General features: G+C 35.9%; 1 protein-coding gene and 1 long non-coding RNA gene across 2 annotated transcripts in view; both read right to left on the bottom strand.

The window, feature by feature from the left end:
- The window catches only part of LOC141292375 (uncharacterized), a 41,904-nt gene extending 38,184 nt beyond the window's left edge, over positions 1-3,720 (bottom strand). Inside the window, exon 1 of the long non-coding RNA XR_012340502.1 lies at positions 3,610-3,720. This is a non-coding gene — a long non-coding RNA (uncharacterized lncRNA). The remainder of the gene's footprint in view (positions 1-3,609) is intronic.
- Positions 3,721-9,822: 6,102 nt separating this feature from the next.
- Positions 9,823-18,185, bottom strand: part of LOC141292321 (synaptic vesicle glycoprotein 2C-like) — a 29,605-nt gene continuing 21,242 nt past the window's right edge. The window contains exons 8-10 of the mRNA XM_073824325.1: positions 16,367-16,570; positions 16,123-16,282; positions 9,823-13,619 (exon numbers count right to left, since the gene is read on the bottom strand). Coding sequence (XP_073680426.1) covers positions 13,436-13,619; positions 16,123-16,282; positions 16,367-16,570 — 548 coding nt within the window. The 3' untranslated portion in view covers positions 9,823-13,435. The remainder of the gene's footprint in view (positions 13,620-16,122; positions 16,283-16,366; positions 16,571-18,185) is intronic.

The raw sequence follows: 18,185 nt of genomic DNA, 5'->3' as shown, positions 1-18,185 counted from the left end.
AAAAAGTGTAAACTTAGAGTGAGGGTTTAAACTTTTATTTTGAAATTGCGACGAACACTTAGCATAATGAGAAAGATATTGATGCTTTCTCCTGAGTTTGCATAGGTTTAGAAACGATTTACCTAACAAATCAGATAAAATGGTGCAGGTTGCATTCCCAGATGAACACTATAATAATTAAATCTGCATTAAATATATTTAACTGAACCGTAGCATTTGTGAATTCCCAATTATGCTTAATTATAATTTTTAAGGTGTAATATATAATGCAGCCATGGAAAAAAAGTCTAATAATGCGTTTGATGGATTCTCGTCCATGAAATGCAGCACTTCCGATATTTTGCCGGTTACTCGACACGGAAAAAAATGAAATCGAGGATTTTAAAGAAATCGAATGAATCGCGACAGCCCTATTATAATTCAAAACTTAAGTTACAATGCTTAAATCTTTGTGTTTTGTTCTGAAAGGCTGCTGGTGTTCGTTCACAGGGATATTGGGTGCCTGTTTGACCCAGCGCCAGCTCATCTGCGTTTTGTGATTTTATCATGTTGGACCATGAAGGCAGGTCTTTGTCAGGATGTGCCATCGACATGAACCATGTTTAGAAGAACACACGCTATATGACCCATTCATAAGATCATTTCCTCATTAAAAATGTCCCTAGGGACTAATTTAACACCACTGAACCCATCAGGGGGGCGACGAGAGATGGCATCTGCTCTAATTATTACAGCACATATTGAGATCAAGGTTATGCTCAGAATAAATGCAGCTTACTGCAATGCATACTATTTTTAAAAAGTAGTATGTGAAAGAGGATGCAGGCATTTCAAATAGTAGTATGCTACATTGTTGTCACATGACCTCATCAAGTGGCATCAAATTATCATCGAAGACTGAATAGCAGTCTGATCAAATAATCCAATTGAAATTGTAGGTCATTAGAATTAGGCTATAAAACAAATGCACATAATATCGATCTGCATATGAATAAATGGCTGCTACTAAGAATCATTTTTTCTCTCTCTCACTCTAAAATTGATTATTCCTGTGGTTAATTTAACAATAATTAATGACCATGACATCTTTTTATTTTTTAAAGTTTAATTCAACCAACCCTAAGCTTCTCTCATGAAAATACTTAGTTCACAAATAAACAATTAAATAATAATTTTTACAATTTTCCAAAAGTTGCAACAAAATTCTGTAAAGTTTTCAGAAAATTACCTGAAATTTTATGCCCCTTTGCAACCCAAATAATAATGATAATAAGAATAAAACAAAATAATTTATCAGCAACGTACACCACGTTTACTGATTATAAACAGAAATGCACTTTAAGTTGCATGTCATTTTTTCTTGAACTTTTTAAATGTGATTATGCTAAACTTAAGAATTAGTTCTGGCAATTTAGATTTTTTTAAGTGATTTTTTATAACATTATTATTTATTAATTTACATCTGATCAGATTCACAAAACCACTTCAGTTTCAACATGATTTACAGCAAAATACCAAGCGGTCCCTGATACACTACAAGTCATTACCAAGATTTATGTTTTTAAAGTCTCTTTTTCTCACCAATCCTGCATTTATTTGATCCAAAGTACAGCAAAATTTTGAAATATTTTTACTATTTAAAATAAATGTTTTCTATTTGAATACATTTTAAAATGTAATTTATTTCTGTGATTTTAAAGCTGAATTTTTAGCATCATTACTCCAGTCACATGATTCTTGAGAAATCATTATAATATTCTTATTTGCTGCAAAAAAAAAAAAAACACACATTTAATATTATTATTATTACATTGAAAAAAGTAGAATTTTTTCAGGTCTCTGATGAATAGAAAGTTCAGAAGAACAGCATTTATCTGAAATAAAAAGCTTTTGTAACATTATACACTGTACCATTCAAAAGCTTGGAGTCAGTATAAATTATAGAAATTAATACTTTTATTTAGCAAAGATGCTTTGAATTGATCAAAAGTGATGATATAGACATTTATAATGTTACAAAAGATTTCTATTTCAGATAAATGCTATTCTTCTGAACTTTCTATTCATCAGAGAAACCTGAAAAAATTCTACTGTTTTCAATGTAATAATAATATTAAATGTGTTTTTTATTTTTTTTATTTTTTAGAAATATCGTTGGATATTTCTATTCATCAAAGAACCCTGAGAAAATGTACTCAACTGTTTTAAATATTGATAATAATAATAATAAATGTTTCTTGAACAGTAAATCATCATATTAGAATGATTGGAGTAATCATGCTGTAAATTTAGATTTGACCACAGAAATAAATTACATTTTAAAATATATTCGAAAAGAAAACAGTTACTTTAAATTGTAAAAATATTTCACAATATTATTGCTTTTGCTGTATCTTGGATCAAATAAAAGCAGACTTGGTGAGCAGAACAGACTTCTTTAAAAAAACAAAAAAAAAAACAAACAAACATTAAAAATCTTACCGTTCAAAAACTTTTGACTGGTAGTGTATAAAGAATAAATTCTCTCATTTCAGGGGTCAGATTTTAGGCATCAGGGGTCAAGAGGTCATGGACACAGGCATTTAATGATAACCCTCTGCTGACAGCTAACAATTCACGTCAGGCTATATTCTTCCACTTACGAGCCACTTTTACCTGCTTCTATTTTAGACAGCCTTCTGGCACCTGCTCTGAGATACGAAAAAGTCACTCTCTGTGCTTCTACAAACATGCTTTAAAAAAACATAGAAAGATTTATGCAGTTCAAACAAGAGACAAACAGACAAAGATGCATTAACTCTGTTGCATTTCTGCATTTAGCTTACATTTAAAGCACTGAAACATGCAATACTTCTATTTTAAATCACATTTGTATACTATTGTAAATGTTATTACTCAATGCAATCTACAAAACAATTAAAAATTTAATCAAAATTTTGACGCTCATACGTAGTATTTTGTCATCAAATACTGTTGCATTGCTTTCATATATTTTACCAAGTTTGCACCACCTGAGTAATTCTTATCTAGTAATCCTAGAAGATGCACAAAGAAAAAAAAAAGCCTGTTCAAAAATGGTCTAACTAGAACTAGAAGACTCTTTTGTTGTTCAGATGAAAAGTCTGGGATAATTTATGCGAGTTTGACTGCAGACCTCCACATGACCCTAAAATGCCCGACTCATATTAAAAAACTCCCAACTAATCAAACAGTACGAAACAAGCAGGTTAACCAAGTTAACCGTGTTTGGATGAACTACTAAGCAAACAGTTAATAGAAACGAGAGAAGACCGCAGAGCCGCAGTCAGCCAATGAGCGCTTTTACTTTAAAACAAGCAGTGTTTCCCTTTTGTTCGGTTGTTTCTCATCCAAATATAATGTAACACTGAATAAAGCAGCAACGAAACGCTTTCAAACAGCTGTGGAGTGTAAAACTGACGTGTATTGCCGTGTAGAGGAGGAATAAACCTGCTGTAAACGATCCAGCCGCGGAGGAACAAGTGCAGCTCAAAGTCCTCAAACCTCTCGAGACCAGAGTCCATAGAAACCGGAGGAAAACAATCGTAAAAAGCTGAAAACGCAGCGAATGAATCCCGTACAGACACTCACCCGGGCGGCGTCAAGGGTTCCGGTTCTCCGCGCTCGGGTTAAACGTTTAAAGTTTAAAGAGTTTCTGAGAGCTGATGCCGCGACCTGACGCGTTTCTCCCTCTCAGCAATGTTGTGTGTGTGTGTGTGTGTGTGTGTGTGTGTGTGTGTGTGTGTGTGTGAGAGAGAGAGAGAGAGAGAGAGAGAGAGACAGCAAAAGAGGTGCAAACGGCCTGAGATGCTTACAAACGACACCATATACGTTTTATTTTTTAGATTTTATTTTGACATATTTATTTGATAAATATTTTTAGTTCCTTATATTTGGATTTTACGTTTTTTAGAAAGGAAAAACATTGTTTTTATGAAAGTAACTAAAGAATACAGTGTAGCATCATATGTTAGAGCAAAATGGGAATAATAAATATTTTAAAAATAAATAAATAAATATTTTAAAAATAGTAATAAATGTAAATGTTATTTAATATTACATTATTTATGTTATGTTGTTTATGAAAATTGTTAAATGTATTTTTAAAAAATCGGTTGAGTTAATTAAATGACTTGTTCCTAATGGCAGTCGCTTGTTTAATTTCTAAATTAATCAGCGTTTTTAAACGAATCGGCTAAATGAGTAATTCAACGACTCGTTCATAAAGCCAGTCACTCGTTTTGTTCCTAAATAAATCAGCATTTTTGAACGAATCGGTTGAGTGAATAATTAAACGACTTGTTACTAATGGCAGTCACGTGTTTAGTTTCTAAATGATTTAGAGTTTTTAAATGAATCAGTTGAGTGAATAATTGAATGACTCGTTCCTAATGGTGGTCACTTGTTTTGTTTCTAAATTAATCAGTGTTTTTGAATGAATCAGCTGAGGGAGTAATTCAACGACTCGTTCATAAAGCCAGTCACTTGTTTAATTCCTAAATAAATCAGAGTTTTTAAACAAATTAGTTGAGTGAATAATTCGACGACTTGTTCCAATGACGGTCAATTGTTTTGTTTCTAAATGAATCAGTGTTTTTACACAAATCAGTTTAGTGAGTAATTCAACGACTCATTCATAAAGCCAGTCACTTGTTTCGTTCCTAAATGAATCAGCATTTTTATTCAAATCGGTTGAGTGAATAATTCAATGACTCCTTTATAAAAGCAGTCTATTGTATCGTTTCTAAAAGAATCAGCGTTTTTAAATGAATCAGTTAAGTAAACAATTAAATGACTCATTAGTTCCCAAATTAATCTGCTTTTTTAAAAATTATTGGTTGAGTGAATGATTGAACGACTCATTTATAAAGGCAGTCACCTGTTTAATTTCCAGATTAATCTGCTTTTTTTGAAGGAATTGTTTGAGTGAATAATTCAATGACTAATTCATAAAGCCAGTCACTTGATTCATTCCTAAATAAATCATAATTTTTTAACAAATCGGTTGAGTTAAGGATTCAATGACTCATTCCAAATGACAGTCACTTGTTTCATTTCTAAATGAATCAGCATTTTTAAACGAATCATTTAAGTGAATGTTGAGTGAAAATTGAGTGCTCTTTTAAAGGAATTGGTTAAGTGAATGATTCAATGACTCATTCATAAAGACAAATAAATCAGAGTTGACCAAATGAGTCAAGACTCACTTATAATACAGTCACTTATTGCCACTTAATGATGTAACTGTGAAATCTGCAGTAAGTGACTCTGAAAAATCAATTAAAACATAGTCTGTCTGTAACCAACAACCAACATATTTAAAAAATGGATATTTAATCAGTATACAGTATATTAGTCAGCCTTGTAATAAAATGATTTATCTATTTTAAATGTTTAATGTTTTTTTCTTCAGCACTGACTGAGAATTCACTGTCGCTGATAGGATTTACCACATAATTACATATTGATTCAAGACACAGCCGAGCCAGGCAAAGACAGTCTCTGTAATGAGCTGGAAAAACATCCTTCACTGAAAATGTTGTCTTATCAAACTAGGATGTTTCATAAACACGTGTCAAATTGAATTATGAAGCACCTCATTATAAACTCAAATGTGTATAAACTGCTGCCTTCGTATCAGAAGCTGTATATGTAAGTCATGAATAATAACTTAAATCCTGATTGTGTTTGAAAAACATTCTATAATTCAGGGTTAAATATACTGTCGATATATGGACTTATTAAGAGAATTAAGAGTAGAATATGTAAAGTTTTTGCACCTTTAGGGTCATTGTGTTTATATAACCTGGATTAAAAAGCAAACCTGTGGTCGTAGTGTTATATAACTTTAGTATGTGAGGATCTGTGTTACACTGTAACCTAGATTTGCTTTAATCCTGCAGCTCTGAGAACGTAATGTTCGTGTTCTGCGTTAATGGCCTCTCTGTTTCAACCTAAGGGGCTCGACATTAGAGTGGATGTTTATAAGAAATAAAATAGGAAAAAGAGACATTTGTTTCTTCACAAACAAACTGGAAGAAAGAAATGAAAGGCCCCTTGTTAAAAGGTCAAAGGTTATGTGACATTTTCTGCCCATGGAGGAGTGAATCCAAAACATGAGTGTAGAGGACAGAGCAAGCGTTGTCTTTTTGCTTCACATTACCAGGCAAAGGAAAGACAGAAATGACCATTCTTTATTAAATAAATAAATACATTTGATTTTATTATTTTGGTCTGACATAAACATATTTTCTGGGCTCTTTTAAAAAGTTACTTCTCATAACCTGTGTGACCCATGCCGTTATCCATTAAACCTTCCTCTGGCTACTAAATATTTAACTTTGATGATCCATGCAAACTCTTTCCATATGTTTTCACGTCTTGTTTTTGTAGAGTGACCCTGGCAACTTCTTTATCTGTTACACCCTGATCGCCCGAGCTGGAAGAATTTTAAAGAGAGTGATTTGAGGTAATGACACTCCTTACACAGATGCAGTGTTTACACACAGAGCTGATAAATCAGCTGTAGTTTAGCGTGTACTGGTGAACTGCTCTGGAACACAGATAACAAGTTCGTGTGAGCTGTACGTTACGCTCTGAGTGCTGTGTGAAATGCTGATCACTCACTGATCCTAAACATGCATGTGCTGCATTTAGCGTCACATGCACATGTGAGGTCAGAGAGCGTGAGGCATTTTATCAGATTTGATCAGATCTGCTCTATATAGATATGTACTACAGCAATCAGATCAACTAAATTCTGACATGCAATGAAGAAAAAGTGAGCAGTGCTTGTCTGTGCAAAGCTGCTATGATGCTTGGGTGTTCTGGGTGGTTGCTACGTGGTTGCAAGGGTGTTCTAGGTGATTGCCAGGGAGATGCTGTGTGCTTGCTAGGGCGGAGTGTTGCTATGTTGCTATATGGCTGTGAGGGTGTACTAGTTGGTTGCCATGGAGTTGCTATGTCGTTGCTAAAGTGTTCTAGGTGTTTTCTAGGTGGTTACCAGGGAGTTGCTATGTGGATTCTAGGGTGTTCAAGGTGGTTGCCATGAAATTGCTATGTGGTTATTAACTATGTACTTGCTAAAGTGTTCTAGGTGGTTACTAGAGAGTTGCTATATGGATTCTGGTGTTCAAAGTGGTTGCCAGGGAGTGGCTAGGTGGTTGCTAGGCCACAAAGTAACTATGTACTTGCTAAAGTGTTCTAGGTGCTTTCTAGATGGTTACCATGGAGTTCCTATGTGGATTCTAGGGTGTTCAGAGTGGTTGCTAGGGAGTTGCTAGGCCACAGAGTTGTTATGTACTTGCTAAAGTGTTCTAGATGATTTCTAGGTGGTTATCAGGGAGTTGCTATGTGGATTCTAGGGTGTTCTAGGTGGCTGCCAGAGAGTTGCTAGGTGGTTATAGGCCACACAGTTGCTATGTACTTGCTGAAGTGTTCTAGGTGTTTTATAGGTGTTTTCTAGGTGGTTACCAGGGAGTTGCTATGTGGTTGCTATATGGCTGCTAGGGTATACTAGGTGGTTGCCATGGAGTTGCTATGTGGTTATAAGGGTGTTCCAGGTGGTTGCCAGGGAGTTGCTAGTTGGTTGCTAGGCCACAGAGTTGCTATGTACTTGCTAAAGTGTTCTAGGTGATTTCTAAGGAGTTGCTATGTGGTTATTAGGGTGTTCCAGGTGGTTGCCAGGGAGTTGCTAGTTGGTTGCTAGGCCACAGAGTTACTATGTACTTGCTAAAGTGTTCTAGGTGTTTTCTAGGCGGTTACCAGGGAGTTGCTATGTGGATTATAGGGTGCTCAAGGTGGTTGCCAAGGAGTTGCTAGGTGGTTGCTAGGCCACAGAGTTGCTATGTACTTGCTAAAGTTTTCTAGGTGTTTTCTAGGTGGTTAGCAGGGAGTTGCTATGTGGATTCTAGAGTGCTCAAGGTGGTTGCCAGGGAGTTGCTAGGTGGTTATTAGGGTGTTCCAGGTGGATGCCAGGAAGTTGCTAGGTGGTTGCTAGGCCACAGAGTTGCTATGTACTTGCTAAAGTTTTCTAGGTGCTTTCTAGATGGTTACCAGGGAGTTGCTATGTGGATTCTAGGGTGTTCTAGCTGGTTTCCAGGTAGTTGCTATGTGGTTGCTAGGATGTTGCTATATGGTTACTAGGGTGTACTAAGTGGATACCAGGGTGTTGCTATGTGGTTGCTAGGGTGTGCCTTGTTTGCGCAAGCATACTTGGCAATAAAGCTCTTTCTGATTCTAAGTGGTTACCAGGGAGTTGCTATGTGGTTGCTAGGGTGGACTAGGTGGTTGCAATTGAGTTGTTATGTGCTTACTAGGGTATAGTTTTAGCTTACATGAGGTTTGTTTACTGTTAATTTGATATTTCTTTTTCACAAAACTCTGTACTCATGTGATGCAATTCAAATATGACCTTTTGAACATCCTACTGTTTCCTAGCAGTAAAAGCTATAATCCTTATCATAATGCAAATGATTATGTAAATATGTCTTTTTTCTGGTGCATACAAGCACTCCCTTGACCTCTGCATACAGTTCTCTTTATTTTACACAGCATGCGACATCATACAGCAGATAGTTGCAGTCCTGCTGATTGGTCAGTTCGTATATAATGTGAAGCAGCTACTGTGCATGTAAACTATTAAACATTCTCTCACCTGTTTTTCGATTTCAGCTGCTCTTCTGAGCGGCTCAGGGAGGAATGGATCCGCGGGGACGCAGAATTATCCTCAGACACGTCTGGAATCCAGATCATGGAGATCACAGTCACAATCAGGCCTCCGGAGAGGAGTTTGCTGGTCTAAACCCGACTTCTACAACTCTAAATCCTGGTTTAAACCACAAACTGATCTCATATCAGCTGTTTTTTTACACCTGTGACCATTATAAGCAACAGAATTATTCAGAAATAAAATCAGTTACATTAATTTTTTTTTAATTAATTAATTAGATATAATTCTACTAATAAATAATTGTTTTAATGTTTAATTTCATTATTTTTAAATAAATAATTATTTGTAATTTTATTTAGTATGCATCTTATCATTTTGATAAATAAAAATATTTTAATTTTTTATTATTATTATTATTATTAATATGATTATTATGCTGTGTATTAAGGATGTTGTGAGCTGTTTTTTCAGCAAGAACAAATTCAAAGACAGTGACAGAGACAGACAGAAACAGAGGCGCTGGTGAGTATCTAGTTTCAGTCGAACATTCCTGCAGGATTAAACTGTCCTTGAGTCAGTCAGACACGAACAGATTCAAACCTGCATGTCATTACTGAATTACACACCACATTTCAACACAGACTCGGTCCAATAAAAGTACAGTTGAAATATTGACACGAACACAATGCGAGATGTTTGGAACTTGTGCTCCATCTAGTGGTGAAACATTGAGCAGGTTTACAACTAGGCCTACTTATGTTCATCATTTTCTTTAGCAAATTTTTTTTTTTTGCTTTGGACATCATTCACAAATTATAAGCATGTTTATACGCTTTTTTCAGTTATGTTATATGTTTATTATTATATATAATATATTTATACTGTTTATTTTTAGCAGCACAAGATAATGTGAACGAATCATATTCACCACTAGAGGTCACACTAAGTCAAATTTCATTCACCTGGAAGTTTAATGAGGGTTTTTGGTTATCATTTCGAACAGGTTTTATGTAATAGATTAATTCGTTTTGTATAATTCATATTACATATTATGATAGAACTGAGTTATTCTTTATTCTATGTGGTCCAGAATATCAGACACTTTAAAAAAAATAAGCAGATGCTCTTTAGAGTCTTATAATGAAACTCTTTAATAGCAGTACATCTGGATCCAAACCGAATCCACCTCAGTTTCCGTTCACACTGTACATGGCACTTTTTTCTTTCTTTTTTAAAATAAAATCAGATATATCAGAGATATTTGGCCAGTGACGTCACAGACACTTTGACAAAATGAATTTGACGGCAGACGTGTCGTTGGCATGCCAGATCCACAACCAATCAAAACCCGACATCACACGCTCACAATAATGATACATTCATCATTCAAATCAGGAAATAAACTCATGGCGAAAGCACAACAGACGAAATCACTGCAACACAAAGTCTCAACACGCACATGCACGGGTGTATTTAACCACAAGATATCGCTTTGTTTGTATTTTTCAGATAGGCCACTTTGTTCAGAAACTAAACAGTTCAGATAAACAGTTCGGGAGATGTGCCAAACCAACATTTCAGAACTGCAAATTCATTCCTCCCATGAACTGAATTTGTTCGAACGTGTAAAAAATAATCTATGACACAGAATCTTCTTGTTAGCTCAAATAACACCCCAAAAATCACATAACCAGCCAAAATAAACATCTATAGACAGAAAATAATGTTCATTAAATACAAGAATATCTACACATACACATGAGGAGACATTTGCATACACATCTGACAATGAAAAATAATGTTTCAACTCAACAGGCAACACTTTACAACATTTAAACGTGTACAGCAAATGATAATTCAAAAACAAGTTTATCTTTACTTTCCCGACATACACACAATAAAATATTGTTAAATTATGCCTGAAACATATTCATATGCAAGTACTTGAATGAAGAGTGTACACTCTAGTGTACTTGTTTAGAGTATGCTTCTGGTGTTTAGTGTACTTCAGTGCATGTAGACAGCAGCAGCAGGGCCTGTATGCCATCAAGATCAGACCAGGCTGAATGGCTTTTATTATTTTCTACGATGCGGCCGTATCATATGGAAACCTGTTTCCGCCACTGAATAAAAAAAAGGTAATTGTGACTTTTTATCTCACAGTTTGGAATTTTTCTAACAATTGTTTGATATGAACACACAATTGCAAGTAACAAAGTCAATTACAAAGACTATACCTTGCAATTATGAGAAAAAAAGACAGAATTGCAAGATAGAAACTTGCAATTACAAGAAAGTCAAAATAGCAAGAAAAAAATCTGAGTTGAGAGATAAACTTGCAACTGTGAGAAATAAAGTCAGGATTGCGAGATATAAACTTGCAGTTGCAAGAAATATAGTCAGAATTGCAAGATACCAACTCTCAATTACAAGACAAAGAACAAAATCTGAATTGCAGATATATGCAGATATTTACTCACAATTCTGACTTTTTCTCTCATAATTGTAAGTTATAAATTCAGAATTGCAAGACATAAATCTACAATTATAAGAAAAAGAATCAAAATTGCAAGAAAAAAATTATTAAGAAATAAGCTTGCAGTTGTGAGAAAAAGTCAGAATAGCAAGATATAAACTTGCAATACGAAAAAAAAAAAGTCAGAATTGTGAGATAACATTGTGGTTAAAACTCAAAACTGCAAGAAAAAAACAGAATTGCCAGAAAAAACTTGTAGTTGTAAGAAAAAGGTCAGAACTGTGAAAGATAAACTTGCAATTTTACCTTTTCTATCAAAATTATGAGATATAAACTCATTTAAGGGATAGGCTTGTAGTTGTGAGAAAAAAGTCAGAATTGCAAGATATAAACATGCAATTACGAAAATATAGTAAAAAATGCGAGATATGAACTCACTATTGCGAAAAAGTGTCAAAACAGCATTAAAAAATCAGAATATAGAGATAAACTTACAATTATGAGAAATATAGTCAAAACTGCAACTCGCAATTAAGAGAAAAAGTCAGAATTGCAGGATATAAACTTGCAATTGTGAGAAATAAAGTCAGAATTGCAATATACAAATTCAATTATGAGAAAAAAAGTCTGAACTGTGAGATATAAACTTGCAATTATGAGAAATATAGTCAAAATATGAGATATGAACTCAAAACTGTAAGAAAAAGTTAGAATTGCATGAAAAAAAAAATCAGAATTGAAAGATAAACTTTCAACTGTAAAAAATAGTCAGAATTGCAAGATATAAACTTTTTTGCGAGAAATACAGTCAAAACTGCAAGATATAAATTTGCATTTAAGAGAAAAAGTTAGAATTAGAAGAAAAAAGAAAGAAACTTGCAATTGTAAGAAAAGTCAGAATTGTGAGATATTCACGTGCAATTCTGACCTTTTCTGTCATAATTGCAATATAAACTCACCGCTGCGAATTATAAAGTCAGAATTGTGGGATATAAACTTGCAATTATGAGAAAAAAGTCAGAATTGCAAGATATAAACGTCAGATTTAGGTGATGAACATGCAGTTGCGAGAAAAAGTCAGAATTGCAAGATATAAACTTGCAAATATAGACAAAACTGCAAGATTTAAACTCGCAATTAAGAGAAAAAGTTAGAATTAGAAGAAAAAAGAATGAAGAGATAAACTTGCTATAACAAAAAAAGTCAGAATTGTGAGAAATAAAGTTAGAATTGTGAGATAAAATGTTGCAATTACCTTTTTTTTTTAATTCATTGGTGGAAACAAGCTTCCACAGTATCACGTCCTGTCATATTGCACAATTGCATGTAGGAACTCCCAGTGGAATGTGATGAAACGTCGAAATGCAACATATTTCCACCTACTGCAGCAGTAGAGCATTCCAAATAAAATCGGACACACGCTCAGTTCTGCTGTACGATGGATCGCTACAACCTACCAGAAGCCGACGGGAGGGTTTTTAAGAGGAAGGAGGCACGGAGAGGAAGCAAAGGCCATTCAGTTTTCCGAGGAAGAGTTTGCACATGGACGCGTAGCAGCTAGAACTAGGGTTATCAAGACGTCTTTAACCCTTAAACCGAGAGAGACAAACACCAAATGAAGTCTGTTTCGGCTACGTCGACGACAAAGTTCACGAAGGCAAGAATGAAGTCGAAGCGCGTCGGTGTTCTTCTGCTAGCTAAATCATTAGAAAAAGCAGAAAATGTAAACTGGATAATCGTTATCGCCTTGTTTAAGAAATGTGCCGGCGGAAGTCACCGGAGAATCGGACCTACGCTAACAATAATAGCTGTTATCGCTGATGTCTACATCTCTAAATGGCCTTGTTTACTCTCGTTTGAGTTTAAAAGCATTTTCAGAAAATTAAAGTGTTTAAATTTTTGAAAATTAATAAAAAAAATTAAAATCACCTGATCTTTTTTTTTTTTTTTGTGCTAAAAATAATACGAATAAAATAATAAAAATGTAAATAATTTCTAAATTGATAAATAATTTTAAATAATCTGCCCACCCAGAAAAAACTCATAGACTTCCATCGTTACATTGATTTGCAATATCAAAGGCATCAAAATCTAGTTAGAATCTAAACTGGGCAAGTCAAAAGAGAATAAACATCTGCTGAATGAATAAATAACACACTTCAAATGAATAAATAAAGCAAACGCGTGGTAGTCGCCTCCACCTGCACCCTGAGCGTGTCCTGCGTGTTTTCCGTGGCGACTCAGGGTCAGAGGTCACAGGTGTAGTGGGGTCACATGAGGACGCTTGAGCGGGTGTCGGGGAGCCGCAGACCCACCAGGCCTCCGGCGACGAGCACAGACGACGCCAGCAGGATGGGGATGGATTTTGAGATTCCCACCAACGACCCAAATATTACATTCCCCAAGACTGCGGCCAGCTTACACATGGCATTACAAAAACCAAAGCCAGTCCCTCTGCAGAAGACAGATGCAAATGCTGTTAGCAATTGTAGTAAGTTGTAGTAAGCTTTGACATCCAAACGTCTGCAGATATGAAACTGCAGGATGTGATTACAGTCAAAATACTATATACTATATTGCACAAGTTGCTAAAATTATGATATTATTAAAGGAACACTCCACTTTTTTGGGAAATAGACTCATTCTCCAACTCCCCCCGAGTTAATAAGTTGAGTTTTACAGTTTTGAAATCCATTCAGCCGTTCTCCTGTTCTGGCGATATACCTTTTAGCATAGCTTAGCATAGATCATTGAATCCTATTAGACCAATAGCATCACGTTCAAAAATGACTAATGAGTTTCCATATTTGTCCTATTTAAAACTTGACTCTTCTGTAGTTATATCGTGTACTAAGACCGGCGGAAAATGTAAAGCTGCAATTTTCTAGGCTGATAAGATTAGGAACTACACTCACATTTCGGTGTAATAGTCAAGGAAGTTTGCTGCTGTAATATGGCCGAAGCAGGCGGAGTAATATCATGCAGCGCCTGAAAGTAGTTCCCAGCTAGGTTAGCATTCCCACATGTGCTGCATGATATTACTAAACCTGCTTTAGAAAATCGCAGCTTTACATTTTCCACCGGTCTTAGTACACGATATAACTACAGAAGAGTCAAGTTTTAAATAGGACAAATATCGAAACTCATTGGTCATTTTTGAACGCGATGCTATTGGTCTCATAGGATTCAATGATCTATGCTAAGTTATGCTAAAAGTGATATCGCCAGAACAGGAGAACGGCTGAATGGATTTCAAAACTGTAAAACTCAACTTATTAACTCGGGGGGAGTTGGAGAATGAGCCTATTTCCAAAAAAACGGAAACAAGCTTGCAATATGCTAATCATGTTAGCAACATGCTAGTAACTTGTTAATCATGCTGGAAACATGTTAGCAATATGTTAATGCTAATAATGCTAGAATCATACTAGCAACATGCTAGTAACTTGTTAATCGAGCTAGAAACATGCTAACAACACACTAATCATGATAGAATCATGCTACCAACATGCTAGTAACAGCAAAGACTATAGAATACCCAAGACATGTCACTCGTATAGTTTTGAATGGGGAAAAATGCAACGCTCATTATGGCCGCGAAGCCCCGCCTTCTTAATGAAAGAGCCAATCGTTGATTAGTAAAGTCAGCGCGTCACTGCAGCTGCCTTTAGAAGTCCCGGTTGCTATAGAAACGATCGGCGCTCTAAGACGTGTGCTCAGTACTGCGCATGTGCACTGGCTCATTTAGCAGGAAAATTTCGTTGGAGATTTAAAATATGAAATTTAATCGTAAGCTTGGTGAACAGTTTTGGAGAATTTTATGTTTCCCCATTCAAACAGATAGGAGCTGCACTTGAATGCCCGAGAGGCGTTTCAAAGATGGCCGCCGAGTGACATGACTTGCCTTAAAGGGACTTTGGTAACAGTCATCATGCTAACGTAATGCTAGCAACATTCTAATCATGTTAGTAACATGCTAATCATGCTGGAATCATGGTGGCAACATGCTTATCATGTTAGCAACATGTTCGTAACACGCTAATCATGCTAGCATCATGTTAGTAACTTGCAAATCATGCTAGAAACAGGCTAGCACCATGGTAATCATGTTAAAGTCATGCTAGCAACATGTTATTAACTTATTAATAATGTTAGAAACATGCTAATCATGCTAGATTCATGCTAGCAACATGCTAGTAACTTAACATGCTTGCAACATGTTAAAACATGCTAGTAACATGGCAATCATGCTAGAATTATGGTGGCAACATGCTAGTCATGTTAACAACATACTAGTAACTTTCTAATCATGCTAGAAACAGGCTAGCAACATGCTAGTAACATGGCAATCATGCTTAAATCAAGCTAGCAACATGTTAGTAACTTGATGATGTTAGAAACATGCGAATCATGCTAGAATCATGCTAGAATCATGCTAGCAACATATTAATAATGCTAGAAACATGCTAAAACATGCTAACCATGCTAGAAACATGGTAATTTGTTAATCATGTTAGAAACATGCTAGCAACATGCTAATCATGCTAGGAACATGCTAGCAACTTGCTAATCATGCTAGAAACATGCTAGCAACGTAATAATCATGCTAGAAACATGCTAGCAACTTGTTAATCATGCTAGCAACATGCTAATCATGCTGGAATTATGCTAACAACATGGTTAAGCTATGCTAAATCACGGTAGCAGCATGCTTTGATTTATGCTAGAAGCGTGTGTATTCCCACTCTGTCCCAAACTTCAATTTCAACAATTAAATTCAAACTTTAAGCTTTTCAAAGTTATTTTCAATTTTTAGACAAGGCTTTCTCAAGCCAACTTCAAAGTTCGTCTACGAACTTTACTTATCTAGTTACATTATATGATGTTTTGTAGAAGTTTATGTTATTGGGATGACAGCATAAAATATGTTAGTTAGTGAATGCATGTGTCCATGTACCTCCTGTTGGTGGGATACAGTTCAGCCGTCACCACGTCCAGTGAGTTCCAGGCCGATATACTGAGTCCATTGTAAAGGCAGAGCATCGCTATCATCATGGACTCACTGGTGCCGAACCACAGAAAGAAACAACTGATGCCGGATAACACCATCGAGCCGCCTGAACACAACAACACAGACAGTAACATGACATCAGATGAGTTTAGTTAATTTAGTATTTGGTGATTTTGGTGAAGTGACTGACCTAACATGCTCAAACGGCCCACTTTATCCATGAGGAGGGCGGAGACTATGTTGCCTGGCAATACGGCTAGTGTTCCAAGGAAGTTAATGAAATACACCCAGTACGCGCTGTAGTCATCATCAAACGTCATCTGACAGCCGGTCTTGTTGTGTGCAAATGTGGAGTTGATCAAGGAGGAGCCGATGAATTTTGAGTCGTCAATATCTGAATGAGACAGGTGGAAGACCATTAGATACAGGACAGACAGACAGTCAGGTACACAGACAGATACATAGATAGATACAGATGTTTAGAATGACACAGAAAGACAGAGGCAGATGTTTAGAACAAAAGAAAGAACGACAGAAACAGACATTTGGAACGACAGACGTTTAGAAAGACAGACATTTAGAACAATAGAACTACAGGCAAACAGACATTTAGAATGACAAACAGAATAACAGACAGATGTTTAGAATGACAAAAAGACAGACGGACATTTAGAACAGCAGACAGATGTTTAGAACAACAAAACACAGACATTTAGAATGACAGACAAAATGACAGACAGACCGAAGTTTAGAATGGCAGACAGACATTTAAAAAGACAAACACAGACAAACATTTAGAATTATAGACAGAACAACAGATAGACATTTAGAATGACAGACAAACAGACGTTTAGAATGAGACAGACAGACATTCAGAATGACAGACAGACAGACATACGTTTAGAACGACAGACAGACAGACAGACAGACAGACAGACAGATGTTTAGAACGACAGACAGACATGTTTAGAATGAGACAGACAGACATTCAGAATGACAGACAGACAGACGTTTAGAACGACAGACGTTTAGAACAACAGACAGGACAAGCGTTTAGAACAGCAGACAGACAGATGTTTGGAATGATAGAGAGAACGACAGACAGACGTTTAGAATGACAGACAGACAGATGTTTAGAACGACAAACACAGACAGATATTTAGAATGATAGACAGAACGACAGACAAACAGATGTTTAGAAGGACAGACAGGCAGACGTTTAGAACGACAGACAGACAGACAGACAGACAGATGTTTTGAATGAGACAGACAAACATTTAGAATGACAGACAGACAGACAGACAGACAGACATGTTTAGAATGAGACAGACAGACATTTAGAATGACAGACAGACATTCAGAATACAGACAGACAGACAGACATTTAGAATGACAGACAAACGTTTAGAACGACAGACAGATGTTTAGAATGAGACAGACAGACATTTAGAATGACAGACAGACATTCAGAATACAGACAGACAGACAGACAGACAGACATTTAGAATGACAGACAAACAGATGTTTAGAAGGACAGACAGGCAGACGTTTAGAACGACAGACAGACAGACAGACAGACAGATGTTTTGAATGAGACAGACAAACATTTAGAATGACAGACAGACAGACAGACAGACAGACAGACAGACAGACAGACATGTTTAGAATGAGACAGACAGACATTTAGAATGACAGACAGACATTCAGAATACAGACAGACAGACAGACAGACAGACAGACAGACATTTAGAATGACAGACAAACGTTTAGAACGACAGACAGATGTTTTGAATGAGACAGACAAACATTTAGAATGACAGACAGACAGACAGACAGACAGACAGACAGACAGACAGACAGACAGACAGACAGACAGACAGACAGACATGTTTAGAATGAGACAGACGAACATTTAGAATGACAGACAGACAGACAGACAGACATGTTTAGAATGAGACAGACAAACATTTAGAATGACAGACAGACATTCAGAATACAGACAGACAGAC

The sequence above is a fragment of the Garra rufa genome, chromosome 19 (genome assembly GCF_049309525.1).
Source record: "Garra rufa chromosome 19, GarRuf1.0, whole genome shotgun sequence".
In the NCBI taxonomy this organism is placed as follows: Eukaryota; Metazoa; Chordata; class Actinopteri; order Cypriniformes; family Cyprinidae; genus Garra; species Garra rufa.
This window is presented reverse-complemented; position numbering and strand designations above follow the sequence as displayed.